General features: G+C 37.8%; 1 protein-coding gene across 1 annotated transcript in view; it reads left to right on the top strand.

Annotated features, from left to right (window-relative positions):
* The window catches only part of RANBP17 (RAN binding protein 17), a 148,668-nt gene that overhangs the window by 64,470 nt on the left and 69,823 nt on the right, over positions 1-14,375 (top strand). Inside the window, exon 15 of the mRNA XM_062002363.1 lies at positions 10,637-10,710. Coding sequence (XP_061858347.1) covers positions 10,637-10,710 — 74 coding nt within the window. The remainder of the gene's footprint in view (positions 1-10,636; positions 10,711-14,375) is intronic.

Here is a 14,375-nt window from a genome sequence, read left to right as displayed (position 1 = left end):
CGGGAATGTATTGTGATGTATGCCTCTCAGACTTAAATGCACTTGAGTTAAACATCATAGAAAGGCAAACTGCTGTCTGTTTTCTACCACTTGCCATTCTTCTGAAGCAAGGAGGAAAAAAAAAAACCCAACAGTATTTCAGTGATCTGTTCCACGTAAGTTTTATATGTATCTTCTTTGTTGGAAGAGTTGGCAGTTGGCATCAATTTGGATCAAAAGAACTGCAGTTAGGAAGGCCATGAGGAAGGTTCCATATTATTTCTCCAGAGCATTCTCACTACTGACGAGTTGTTTCTTAAGGCATGTAGCTCTATTGAGAAAGAAGTCTTCTGGGAACAAAAGTTTTATTTCTGAAGCAAGAAGTTTCTATCAATTTAAGTATTAAATGATTTGTATAGATATCATCTACACAATAATAATGGAGCTTATCACATTGTACAAACTTTTGTATTTAATTTGATATATTATGCTTTTAGATTTTCTCAGAATATGCAGAGGCACTCATGATTCAAGTAGCATTAATATAACAGACTGAATGAGCTCTTAACAGCACAAGTGCATTTTATGCATCTTCTTTAATAACCAATTCTATTCTAATCTTCTGAATAGCACTAACATCTAGAATATTATTTACATTTTTCTGTACCCATCTAAATGTATGAGCTGTTGGAGCTAAAAAATTGGTTTTGCAGTATCCTTTAAGACACACGTGGGTCAGCACCTGAGAGCACACCTTACCAAATCGCTTTGCTTCTGAAGCATTTCACACTCCTGGACTGTAGAGAGTAGTTGTGTCTGACAGCATTCTATTATCTGTTACGTTTGCATAGATTTGATGATCATGTTTGCATAAGAGGTCAACAACACACACAAAAATACTGTGCTGTATAATATTCAAGATCATGGCTGTTAGTCATACTGATAAAAGATGACATGAAGGACTGCATGCAGTATGCAGATGATATAGTCTCTCTTCCAAGGCATGGAGGACCTGTAGATGTGTGTGGATGACAGCAGGCTGTCGTAGGTACTGCCTGTTAGGTCATCTGGTGTTGCTTCTTGACTCTGTAACATGAACCACTGTCTTCTGTATTTGCTTTAGTGTGACTAATTCTCAAATATTGTGTGAGATGACCTTTATTTTGTTCTGTGGATTTCTCTTTTAGCCTGCATGATAGTCTGTGTTTCTCTAGCCAGAGCCGAGACAGTTTAGCTGTGCTTTCCTGTGCACAGCATGGGATACCCCCCCTTTTTTTTCTCAGAAGTCTTTAACATCAGTGGCCGGAGTCTGAAACATCCCACATGTCACGGGGAATAATAATTGATCAAGTTTCTTGGCCAGTTTTGATTGATCCATTTCATTGGTTTGTATTTTGTAAGCTTTTCAATAAATACTCATGTAACTATAATTGTATTCCCTGCTGATGATCCAAAGTTGGATCTATTTGTGTGTTATCTATACAGTATATTTATGTTTGGAATTCCTTAACATATAGTATACTCTATCAAATTTTGCCTCCATTCATAGTTGCTTAATTTGAACAAAAGCCCAATATTGACAACCTTCCCTTCAGAATCCACCTCTCAAATCCTTTCTGTGTTCATAGGTTGGACCATGTCGCTCCTTTCTTCAGAGCTCTTGGTTTATTTTATTCTTAGGTGAAATCAGGAGTTGTTGAGTTTTCAGTATCTGAGTATCAGGATGTATTTTTGTTTTTCAGTATATCTGTAACTCCTCTTGAGCCAAACTGTTAAGTTTTCTCTCCACTCTTTTAGAGCTTTTTAGTCATCCTGTTAGGCAAAGGACAGTCTCCTGGTATAGTCATACCAGGCTCCTTATTCTCTACCATCTTAAAATTGCATTTATATTTCATCCCCACAAGTAAACACACTAACCTGAATTAGGAAACCAGGGGCTTTGCTTTGTTGTCCTAGCTGCTTGGTTTGTTAAACCTCCTTTTTTGGCTGTTTTAGGTAATAAATGTCTTTGTCTTAACATTTTCAGCACTAATGACAAGTGCAAAATAGAAGAAAAAATATATTAGCAAAGTAAGCCTTTAGTGTTACCATAGGGAAAGGTGGCTTTGGGATTAAGGAAGTGTCTGAAAACTATTTCCCATCTCATTTTGCATCAAGCAATGCTCAGTCAGACTGAAAGATCTGCCCCACAGCATCTCCATTCAAAATGATTGATAGTCATGATGGTGGTGTGCTTGGTGCGGAATTCAGAATCATGCAGAGTCTTTGCTAACATGTCACGGGATGTTATCTGCTAATTGAATAGCAATATTTTAAATGGTTTTATTTATTAGTAGGGAACTAAGATTTGTTTTCATGCTCAATTAAAGAACTGCCATTTTGGAGCTACAGCAACATGAAGAAGTTGTGTGAGGAAGGCAAAACCAAAGCTACAGATGCTATAAAAATAACTCTGAGTAAAGGAAATTAATAATAGACCTACCAAATTTAGATGAAATATAGACAATTAAAAAGAATTTAATACTTAGTTTAACGATTTATGAGACAATCAAATTGTAAGGAACAAATGTATGAGAAGAGTTTAGCACATCAGCTGAAAAATGATACGGGAGGAAAATAAGAGACAGTCACTTCAGCATTCAGTGCAGATTAGATATAATTGCTAAACCAGCAATGAAGAAAAAGTATTTAAGAGCAGTTACATGAGTTTAATAGATACATGTTGATTTAAAGCCTATCGCAGAGAAACACATGATGAAATAAGACTACGGGGTTTTATTGTTTTAAATCCATTTTAACAAAAAAAAGCTTTCCCAAAGCTCCGATATTTAGTTCCATTAAAAATACAAATCCTGGTTTGCATAGTATGTGATGGAGAATGTGTTCTATGTTACAGTGATAGGTTGCAATTAATAGTGAAAACCTTGTGTAGATTTTAAGAGTCAGGAGCAAATCATTGTTGTCATGCAATAACTGAAAAATCTGTGATCACTTTTTTTCCTAAAGGTAGCTTGAAGGACATACTTAAAAGTGTGTTCTATTTTAAAAATACTTTAGACTGCTTAGGCCAGATTTTTGTTGCATTTTACGTTGAATTATGTAAATCTCTAGAAAAGCCTTTAAAAGTTACCCTTTGTTTAGTCTCTCGTGTAGTCCCTGTTCCATACTCTGTTGTTTAATAAAGGGTCAGATTTTATTTATGTGGTTAAATAGAACATAAATACAGCCATTTCACACGATGTACCATGTAAATGTAATCCTTTGTAGTTACAAGTTTTTGTAGCTGGAGAATTGTTTTAAAAGGCATGTAATTTATTAGCTATCAGTAGCTGCTTTATTGCCTTGCCGCGCTGCAGTAATAAATAAAAGAAAGTGAGCTGATTTTACAAATGGCACACAAGGTGCACATTTTGTGAAAAAAAGTCTTTTTTTAAAGAATTGGCATTAAATCCTTTTTTTGTGATGACAAAGAGGCTAAGAGTGCAAACTGTATTTTCTGTTTATCGAAAACAGAGTCTCTTTTTCTCGAGGGCATTTTTTCCTATGATCATCAAGGGATTTCAAAAGCAATAAAGTGTGGAATCATTGTTCGACTTGAACAGTATTAAAACTTAGGTTTTAATTTCAGTGAAGTAATAAGATTTGAACCTGTCTCACATTACAGCACTGTAAGGCATTTAGCAATTGTATTTTAAAGGAGGTTTTTAAAATGCAGCTCACTTGTAAGCTAACTGTCTGTCTAGTAATTAATAGTTTCTCTTCAGCAGAGGCTGTTGTGAATCATAGGAAGAAATCTCAGTTTTGTTAATAACAAATTAGGATAATTGTAAGGATGTTAATTCCTAATTGGTTTAAACCTACAATCTTTTTCGCCCCTTTCTGAGATTGATTTTCAAATGAAGACAAAAAAGGTAGAGACTGAGGGTTTCAAACATGGTTTTTGTCTCTGAATTAAAAAGGAATTATCCACGTTTCTCTGTAAATCTCAAGAAACTTTATTGCTCGCTTTAGAATGTAAGTCAGCTTCCTGCCAAAACTGCTCAAGTATCTCATCTGTAAACATAATTTATATCATTAATGCAACTCCTTTTTCAGAATTATATGTTGAGGGTAATTCTGTTCTGTACCGACACCGGGATACTGGAACTTACTGTGCCCATCTTTGCACAGATTTTCTCGAGGTTCAAAATGCAAATATTTCTTCGAGTTGGTTGTTAAAATGTTGGCTGATGAGAGAACAGCAGTCATTGTACCTTTTAGCTGCAAATGAGCTTGTAGGATTTTGGTGGAGGGAGGAGGGAAAGTTTATAGGCAGGTGCATGTTGAAAGCAGCCATCCGCATTGAACATTGGAGTGGTGAGCTATGACCTTCCGTGATGATTTTGAACGGTAACTGCCTCCATTAGCCATAAGGTTTGTTTCTTTATTTTAGTAGATGGCCCAGACTGTAAATATTAGAGGATCTAAAATAAATCAACATATTATCCTAAGGATACAAAACGTAAGAGCTATTTGTGGTTAGGAACCTTTGACAGATAGTTTGGATGAGGCAGATGATTGCCCGCCTCTCGTATCTGGCTTCCATTGCTGCGCCTGCAGGCAGTTTAGTGTTATAGTTGTATATTGATGTCAGGGTTACTACTGAGTGGCTAGCAATGACAGATGTCTATAATTACAGGCAATGCTTCCAGTATTTCAGAAGAGCCAGCCTATGTTGAACAATTATCTTATTTCTGGCTTGCCAAAGAGGGTTGTTCAAATTGCTCGTATTAGCTGTGGTGGCTGTAACACCTCTCCTTATGCCGTGGGATAAATGTGCAAAAGCTCTCTTCATGTACAACCCCCATGCAAAACCTTTGTAAAATATATGATATCTCTAAGTTTTGTACACCTAAAGGCCCGATCCGGAGGGATGCAGCACACCTGCAGCTCTGTCAGTGGTACAATGAAATAGTTTTGGATATAGGAATCTTAGAACTGTAATCAGAAGCTGTGATTTTTTTAGTATTTGTTTTTAAGTGCCAAACTGATGTTGATGCTTTTGCACTGAGGTTTATTGCACATAAGTGTGCTGAGTGGGCCACTCGTTTAAATACAATTAAGCAACTGGCTAAAATTAAGCTGGACATTTTTAATAGTTCCAGGGTCAAGTAAGGGTGTCAATTACTGCTACTGAACTACCTGTAAAGCTTTATCTTTCGGAGCTCACTGACTGGCACAAATCCACTCTCGTAATCTGCACAGTATTGGTTCATTTCAGTCATTAGAGGATTTTAAAGCAGCATTTTGGCTTCCCATTAAGCAAATACTTGACTGCATGCATGGCTTGAGTCTCTGCAGTACAGTGTATGGTTCTGATGGAAAGTACAGCTTTGAAAACAGAAAATCTTCCAGATGATGTAAAAAAAATAATAGCTGTTAGTACTATTTCTCAGTTTTCACTAAAATGTTTGTACTTCAGGCCCTGCAGGGAAACAAAAGAGAGTGGAATTAAAAATCTTTAACAGTGCTTTACAAAAATGAAAGTCTAAACAAGTCTGTTAGAGCTAAGATTTTTTTAACAATTGGATAACTGAAGGCCTAACAGATAAACCTCTTTCCTTTCCTTCATTTTTTTCAGAGAATGCTTCTCATGCTGCATCAGTAATAACAACAGCTTGTCCATCATAGGTCCTCTGTAGTAAATTCACCAGAATTGTAAATATTTCTTTCAAGGTTTTCAGAAAACAGGAATTAAGAAAGGAAGAAATAAATAAGTAAATAGAAGCTGAGAGTAAATCATTGGAATAGAGATCAATTTCCATTTAAGATAAAGTTTATTGCTGATGTTGTACAGGCACTTCATGGAGCGAGAGGCGGGGAGTTAATCACCCCCACAGCCCAGACTCATGTGAATTCTCTTGCTCCGTTGAGCTAAGAGAGAAGGGTCTGGGGAGGAGGGCCTGGAAAACAGCCTTTGTGGGAACTGTTAATACCTCTTACATCTGAACTCGTGTGAGAGCATATTTCCACAGACTAGGAGGGAAATAACATCCATAACAATGACCGAGCCACACAGCAGATTTACCCATTCCCCTACAGCATAAGACTTATGTGTAATAACCATACAATAATTTCTGAATGTTGTTTTATAGTAGATCTCTTTCAACAGAGGATAAGTTTATGCAGTATTTTAATTAAGCTAGGTGAGTCAGCAGATACTAAATCATTTATATCATTGGTGGTGTTCCTCTGGTTGCTTACAAGCACATGAAGCAGTGAATGGGAGAGCAGCCTACTTTTTAGTTAGCACAAAGCCCCCAGTGATTGCGTCTGAAACGGAGGCAATTTCTTCTGGCCTGTTTTGGAGGGTTTCTTCATTTAGGGAGCTCACTACAAAACAACAGATTAGCCCATTCTATTGGTTTCATCTCTGAGTTAAGGATGCTTTCAGATATTACCCTTCTAAGACAGCTGGTCAGGAGGGGAGGTGACCAAGGTTTTCCTCTATTCTGGAGAAGACAGAAAACCCCTTATTTTAGTCAGGACGCAAAGAGGAATCATCTTGCACCCCACTATACTAATTAGAGGATTCAGTTCATATTTTCCTAAGTTGTCTGTGGGATTTGGAAGCTTCATTTCTGCCTCATTGTAATGGAGCTTTTAAATGCTGAATCTTCAAAATAGCTGAATGTGCTTTTTAAAGAGCAGCGGAAGTTACTCAATGTGTGGTGGCACTCCACGCCGAGAAGGCAACTTGTGATTAGTGTGCCATTTCACTGGGTGATGCACAGGGGAATTAGAGAAGCGGGATGGCAGCTGAATCTTCTATATTCACCCCCACACTGCTTGTATTCCCAGGCAGACATGAGGGAAGGAGGTGCTCTCCTCGACCTGCCCCTGTGCTTCAGGCTGCCGTGTAGCAGCCAGCCCCACTCAGCGTCTGGTCAGGTTGGGGTAAATGTGGTTACAGTCTGATTTTGCCCTCAATGTTCATGACAAAATACTTTAATGTTGCAGTGATAGTTCTCTGCAGCAAGGCCTGGAGAGCTTCAAGGAAGTTATAATATCTTAAGCATTTAAGATGTGCCTACGGGTAATAACTTTACTGTAATTTTCTGAAGATTCATTATCCAAAATCTTAATTCATTATAATAGCCCTTATGAAACATATAGAAACCAACATTTTCTTGTGTTTTCTTATTTGCACAGTGTGAGAGATTCATTGCTCTGTTTTAATTTGTTTCATGGGGTGCGTTTGAGTACATTCCATACAGTGCTGTTATTGAATTTCTGTGACTGTCATTATATAGCCATACAACCTTTAGGAACTCATATTCTGAGCTTCCCAGTTCTGTAATCTGCTTCACATTTAAGAATTGACATAATTAGCTTCTTCAGAGTTATAATGAGAGTGCCAAAAAGAGAAGACCTCAAAAGACAAAGCAAAGTGAAGTATATCTAGGGCCATAGAGTAGAGAAGATGGGGAAATAGTTTTACTGTGATTACTGAATTATTTCCTCATTTTTCTTGGACCATGTTTACATACAAGTGCTTTGCTTTATAGAACATTGCTTCCACTATGCTTATTTTCTCATCCTTTTGAAAGCAGCATGTATGGTTCAAGTAGTTGGTAAGTATATTACGATTATGGCATTTGAACCACTGATAAATCTACTAGATCATAAAAAAAATCCCTGGCAATAGAGCTTGTGAACCTGCTGTCTTCCTTAAACGTGCTGACTCTACCAAGGTTGTTGTAGTGGTACAAACAGGTGAAAAAAGGATCCCTGGATCCCATGTCTTCACACTTTCTTTAAGGAAGGTGTTTTGCTGTTCTGTTCTTTCTCTTTATTGTCATGACCGTCACTGTCACCTTTGAATATATCAGTGACACTTGTGTGTTGGTTGCAGTGGTGGTATCAGCCCAAGTTTGCTTTAAGGACCTCCAGTATATACTTGTACCTGTGAAGCTCATCAAACATCATAACCTAATGTTATCACTTCTGCTTCACTTGGAATTCATAATTGTTGTGCGAATGAGATGGTGATGGTGAGAGGTTTTACTATGGTCTCCTAGTGCTCTGTGGTGATGCGGCTTTGTTTGGGAAGTTACAAAACCTGCAGCTGTAAGGGTTTGGGAATGATTGCTTAAAGGTTTTCCAGAAGTCTTAAACTGGTTGTTTCCTAATGAAAGTGAAATTATTCTGCTCCTCACTTGAAGTGTCTGCAGGGGGAGAGACCAAGCAGGCCCCCCCAAGGCCTGGCTCAGTGATGGGAACCAAGCTTGAGGATGAGATCACTTCCACGTGTGATTCCACATCCTTTTATAACCCCCTTTGAACAGTGGTTTTCTCCACCTTTTGAATATGTAGTACGGTCTTTGTTGTTGAAGTGTGTTTTATTATTATACATCCAAGATGCTTTATCATTAATTTTTTATAGTGCTTAAAAGTCTAAGGGCGTTTCATTGTTGCGGCTGGGGATTATTTGCTTTTCTATTTTTACATGCTACGAGCATGTGTTGGTTTTGAAAATGATTTTTCAAGAAGGTGTTTAAAATATCACATTTATTTTAGCTTACAATTTGTCACATTAGGGAACCGGGAGTAGTTTTTATGGCAAGCACTGTATTCATGCTGACTTGAAATGACCCTGTCACATGTGAAAACAAATCAGATTGTTGCTGTTAATGAGCTTTTCAATTTACTATTCAGTGGATCAGATAAGTGGATTTAAGAGGTAATGATCCTGCTTAGCACTCAAGCTTGGCTGTCAGATCCTAGTAGTTGTGGGAAATCCCCAGGGACAAAAGCGCTGACACAGTTCTTGATGGGATAATGGGAATCAAAGCTAATGGATGATAAAAGGAGTAGTAAGAGTTACAAGGATAATTGTGGATTAAAGCACTGCTCTTTGTCAACACTGACTGCTGGTTTAGTATTTTATTTGTTAAACTCTGGCGTGGGGAGAGCCGAGTTTGACAACAGAGCACAATGCCACCAGCCAGGGGCTGCTTTCCCGTGGCAGAAAGGAAAGCTCTGAGCCACATGTGCATTTGAAATGTTTACATGTCTCCCTATCTCATTTTATCTTTTCCTCACATCAAATACAGAAATTCTTACACTGCTAAAATTGCAGCTGCTGTAGCAGTTCTTCAGAGAGATTTCTTTTTTTTCATTTAGAAGATATTTTTCTATTTCAATAAATTATTGCTGCTCTGTTTAATTCCCATAGATAACTTCACATTTACAGTGTGAACACGGGATTTTGCAGTGCTTGAAGAATTGTATATTACTGGTTTTTCATCTTTTGGTTGTCCTTTCACTACTGATTTTGTATCAATAAATTCAATTCCTACCATTCTCAAAGCTTACAAGTTAAGTTTTCCTTGGTGCAGTTTCTGCTTAGAGCTGCAAGTTTATTTACTGATGCCTTTATTACGCTTGGATTTAAAACTGAAGTCTTTGGGACATGGAAATACAATTTCACTGTTATTATTGTCATTGACTTCCTCAGAGGCAGGACACTGCTCGTTTGGTTTTTAAGCAAAGTCATGGGATTATATCAACTAGCAGAAAGCGAGTTTAGGCACAGCAACAGAAGCACTGAGTTAGCTGAAGTTCATTGGTGTTTGTGTGGAATATGTGATGTCAGCCAACAAAATTGACAGCTAGATGGCACCAGGCTTTCACAGCTGGCTGACTGCAGCTGCATGTGCTGCCAGTGCTTGGTGCTCTCAATTCAGACCTTAGTGATCCTTTACTTAATCACATCATATGGACGGATTACATATAACCCATAATATTCGGTTTAGTGTCACTAAAGGTTAAAATGAGTGAAATGAAATATACTGACTGGCAGATCTGGGTTTACACCAGTTGTAAGCAAATAGCAGAGCTACTCAAGCTCAGAGTAAAGTGAGTTGGCAGAGGGTTGTCAAGACATTTTGCAGTATGTATCTCCTTTCTGTTTTTTATTTAACTAATGTTAGGCTACTAAAACTACCAGAAAATGTTATAAAGATTCCACAGTAAGGGAAAAAAAAGACACCTGGTATTTTCACTGTGTGTTTTGACCGCATCACAATAGCAGTTCAATCTGATAGGTAGGGTGCTGGCAAAACTTGGCTGGTGATACATGTCTTGGATCTGAAATAAATAGGAAAAGTATACAACTACAAGCTGGTTGGCTGCCAAGGCCTTTGTTCTCCCTTCAAGAACACAAAACTGAATGTCTGAAGAGTATCAACTTTGCCGGATTTTATGACTTGCAATGCAATACCTTACAAATGCAAGTTAAAAAAGTGTTGAATCATGTCCCACTGAGGACAGACTAACACAAGAGTGTTTTCTTCATCCCTTTGCAGTTTTTTATAGTAAAACAGGTTTTTTTAGACACCATATTGTTCTATGGATAACAAAGTGAGTTTAATGTGGAAGTTTGAGACGTCTTTATGGGAAGAAATGTCTGTGAGGGCAAGTAAAAGCTGATCAGTCCCAGAACATCATCAGAGTGTGTAAGCCATCTCTTCCAAATGCTTTAGTTAGATTCCATGGATAGGCATTTGTGCTTGCATTTTTCTCATGCAAAATCAAAACAAGGAAGGTTTTTGAATAACTGTAAATGTTGGTATTTGTGTCTGCATTATATTCTTGCTGAAATGTTTCTTTCCAGGTGTATGCCCGAATGTCAGAAGTCTTGGGAATAACAGATGCCAACCGCCTTCTGGAAACATTTATGACAAAAATGTGAGTTTGTTCTATTGTGTATGTATTTCGTTTTGTCTTTGAATGTTTACATAAAATATGAGTTTTCTCTTGTCATTGAGTTTGTTCTTTGCTGGAAAAATGTGTTATGTAAATGTTAAGTATTTAAAGTAGGTGATAACCATTTTCAGTGCACTCATATCTTATTTTCTGAAGGTACTGCAGGCCCATAAATAAACACTTGCAGCAGCTAGATATATCCTGCACAGTGCCTGAATCGCTTCTCAAAGTGGTTTATGGGAAAACAGAACTGAGATTTCTTAGACTCTTGTTCAGTGACAACCTGGTCTAAGCAGTCCCCATCCCTCTCCACTTCTCATTCCTGCACCTTCAGATGTCACTGGAACTGCCTCTAAAGCTTTGTGATTTACAGTGGGGAACTGACCATGTTAAACTAATTTTTGTTTTGAGGTGGCTCTTTTGGACTGTTTTTTGGCAGGATCTGGCAAAATTTGCTGTCTTAAAAATGTAGATTCATGGAGGATTTTCAAGAGGCCTTTTTATCAACTGTCTTCTCATCTCTGACATTTGGCAGAATAAGATGATGTGTTATTCTGGCAGAAAAGTGTTGCAATACTTTCTCTTAAGAATAATCCTAGAAAATTACTCTGGAGAAGCTACCTTTTTCTCATGCCTTTGCTGCAGCTGCCTTCCTTGAGTGCTAGCAAAACTACAGGATTTTGTCTTTTATTACTTATGTCCTTCATAAGATTTGATAGTTTCTCCTGACTCAAAAAGAGTTTCATCTAAAATCAGTTTTGCTCATGAAGCAAAACAAAATGGTCTCTAGGAAAAATTGTGACTATCCAGTAAAAAAATCTGCAAGTCCCCAGGAGACAATCGCTTCTGTGTGTGGCTGGAGAAAGAGAAACAAGTACCTTACCTCTTTATTCTACAGTAAAGAAGATGCTGCATCCTACCATTTACTTCATGTCCTCTAAATCTGACTTGTAAGACCTTTACATTATTCCAGTAGACTTTGAACTACTAGAAAATCATTTCCACTGGTGTTGCCAGGTTAGGCATGACCTGTTTGGACAGTATTAAGCATGACTTCTCTTTTGCTGCTATGACTACCAACCTTGAGAAATAGTAGCAATTAAGACAAGGTCGGTTTCTAATGTGACCTAACTTTTCTGTGGAAAAAAGGCATAGGTGCTTCGTTTCCTTGAACCCAGAAACTGAGTGTTATATCTTGCCTTATGATAACAATAGGTACCCATCAAACCTTGCTGTTCATCTGGAGTATGCTTTGAGGACAGGTACATAGAGGGTGATGAGGGGGAAAATATTGATGGACACTTGTTGTTCAGTTTCTGGAAGCAGTCCATGTCTGGTACTAGACAGCTGGGCTTCATTTTGGGGTTTCAAACTACAATAAAACTTGGAACAATTGAGGGAAAAGTAGGGAAAGATAACCCTTTTTTTGGAGATCAGATGCACTGAGTTTTGCTTCTCTTTCCCTACTTGTTGCTGTTAATAAGAGGAAATCTCAGTTGCCTTTCCCCACTGAGAAATCCTGATATACTCATATATAATCCAAAAACTGCAGTGTGATGGAGCAGTCCAGTCTGGCAGCATTTCTGGTGCTCTGTTACTGAAAATAATCTCAACATGTTTGTTGCAGCCATGGGCAGGAGACATGAGTGTGAGAGCGTTCACCCTTTCTCTTGTGGACATTGGCAGTGTTTTGAACCACACTGTTATTTTAGACAGCCACTGGTCTACTGTTGTATCTTACCTTTTTTTTCTTTAAGTAGGTGGAATTTGTAACATGTTATTCTTTAACATAAAGGTTAAAAAAACCACCAGGGAATTTTTAGTGTGCACTTGCTTATTAGAATGGTGGTATTCTTGTATGGTAACTGCACAACACCTTGTGAGACTGCATAGTTTCTGGTTTGTTAATGCCAAGCATTATGTGTACTAGAGGAGTTATTCTTGAAGCAATATTATTGCCTGGCTAATGGCAACAACCAGTCTTTGAAACCAGAAAGTGTTGGAGAAAGTAGCTTATTGTAATCTGCCATTAGCACTGTGTGATGATCAAAAGACAAATGTCAGGTTATTTCCTTCCACTTTACCATTAAGAAATCCAATGAAGGATGCACGCAGGAAGCATTTTATACTTGGTGTGAGGAGTAAATAAAGCAGTTGAATTTATGGTGGTTGGACAAGTCGTAGTCTACCAGGTTATATGAATTACTTTTTGTTCTGCTGTTAGAGACTGAATCCCTTTTTGTGATAACTTGCTGTTTGACATGTGGAATTCCTAGTTTCCTGAAGTATAAACGTTACTGAGCTCAGTAACGTTTAGATGGATAAATGATGTTTTGCTGTGATTTCTTGAGATTTTGAACACATTTCCCATTGAGCTGTCTTTCCTCAGACTGGTCAAGGATCAACAGGACTCAGACTCAGCAAGTTCTTACATTCACAGAAAACTGTTTGCAATACTTGTGTTACAGCTACTAGTGGCTACTACTGTTCAATTTATGTATTAAAGACTGAATGAAATAATAGTTATTCTTCAAGCTACAGAAGGCAAGAGGGAGCAATGGGATTTTGAAGGAGCTAGTAGAGTTGCAGTAGGTAACAAGGTTCTGGAGGACTATGACCTAAGGTCCTGACCTTTCTCTTTAGACTTTCTTCTGCTTAGCCTGTTGCCCTGAGTTGCTGTTTTTCAAAGGCACAGACTATTCTTCTGTCTCTATGGATTTTTCTATCCTCATTGCTCCTAATTCCTCCCAAAACAGCCACATCACATATTCTTAAGCCTGTTGGCCTACTGGGAAGTGAATCAAGGCCAGGACGATTAAAGCAAGGAGCGAGACATTGTACCCAAAACCAACAATGGTCCTCTCCTTCCACTGCTCTTCCCTTTGAGCAGCAGCTGCCTGTCTATCTCCATCCTTCCTTGTATAGGTAAGGGGCAAGGAAGTATTTGGACTGGAGAAGTTTTAGTTCCATCTGTCCTGGGCATTTGGCTGAAAGTGTCTTATATTTATTTTGTCTGCAAGCACCTTTCCTTTTCTCCACTTACTCTTTGTAAACCTCTCATGGTTCCTCTCATTTATTACCAAATTCATGTAGAAGTGATTTATCCTGAGGTAGATTCACAAAATATTTGCTCAAATATTTAGTATTTTGGGTCATGACAAAATAACTGAAATAGTAAGAAAATATACATATCTAAACATTGCTGGTAGATGGGGGTTTGTGGTTTGGTTTTCTAACTGCTGGAATGATTTCTCTATGGTGATGCACATAGAAATAAGGAGATTTTTTAAAGTAATACATTAGTATGAAAAGTCTGGGTTTCTGAATAATTTCCTGGACACTCGTATGACTCTGTGAATCATAGTGAACTAAAACTTGGCACTTTTATTCACAACAGAATGTACTCTTGTTTAACTATTCACCTTTGTCCAGCTCTAATGAAAAGTATATATCCAATCACTGTCATTGAGCCTCAGAGAGCTTTCATTGTAAATGATGATAATCCACAAGAAATAATTAAAACATGACTGTTCAGAGCTTTCTTGCTACCTTTGTTATTACTGAAACTTAAGTTCCACATAAGGAAGAGATTTTCAAAGCTTTTTTAATGGATTTGGTTGAAAGACATTCACTCTCTGCCTTAGAAC

Source organism: Colius striatus, chromosome 9 (assembly GCF_028858725.1).
Source record: "Colius striatus isolate bColStr4 chromosome 9, bColStr4.1.hap1, whole genome shotgun sequence".
Classification (NCBI taxonomy): Eukaryota; Metazoa; Chordata; class Aves; order Coliiformes; family Coliidae; genus Colius; species Colius striatus.
The sequence above is the reverse complement of the archived record's forward strand: the minus strand, read 5'-3'. Positions and strand labels throughout refer to the sequence as shown.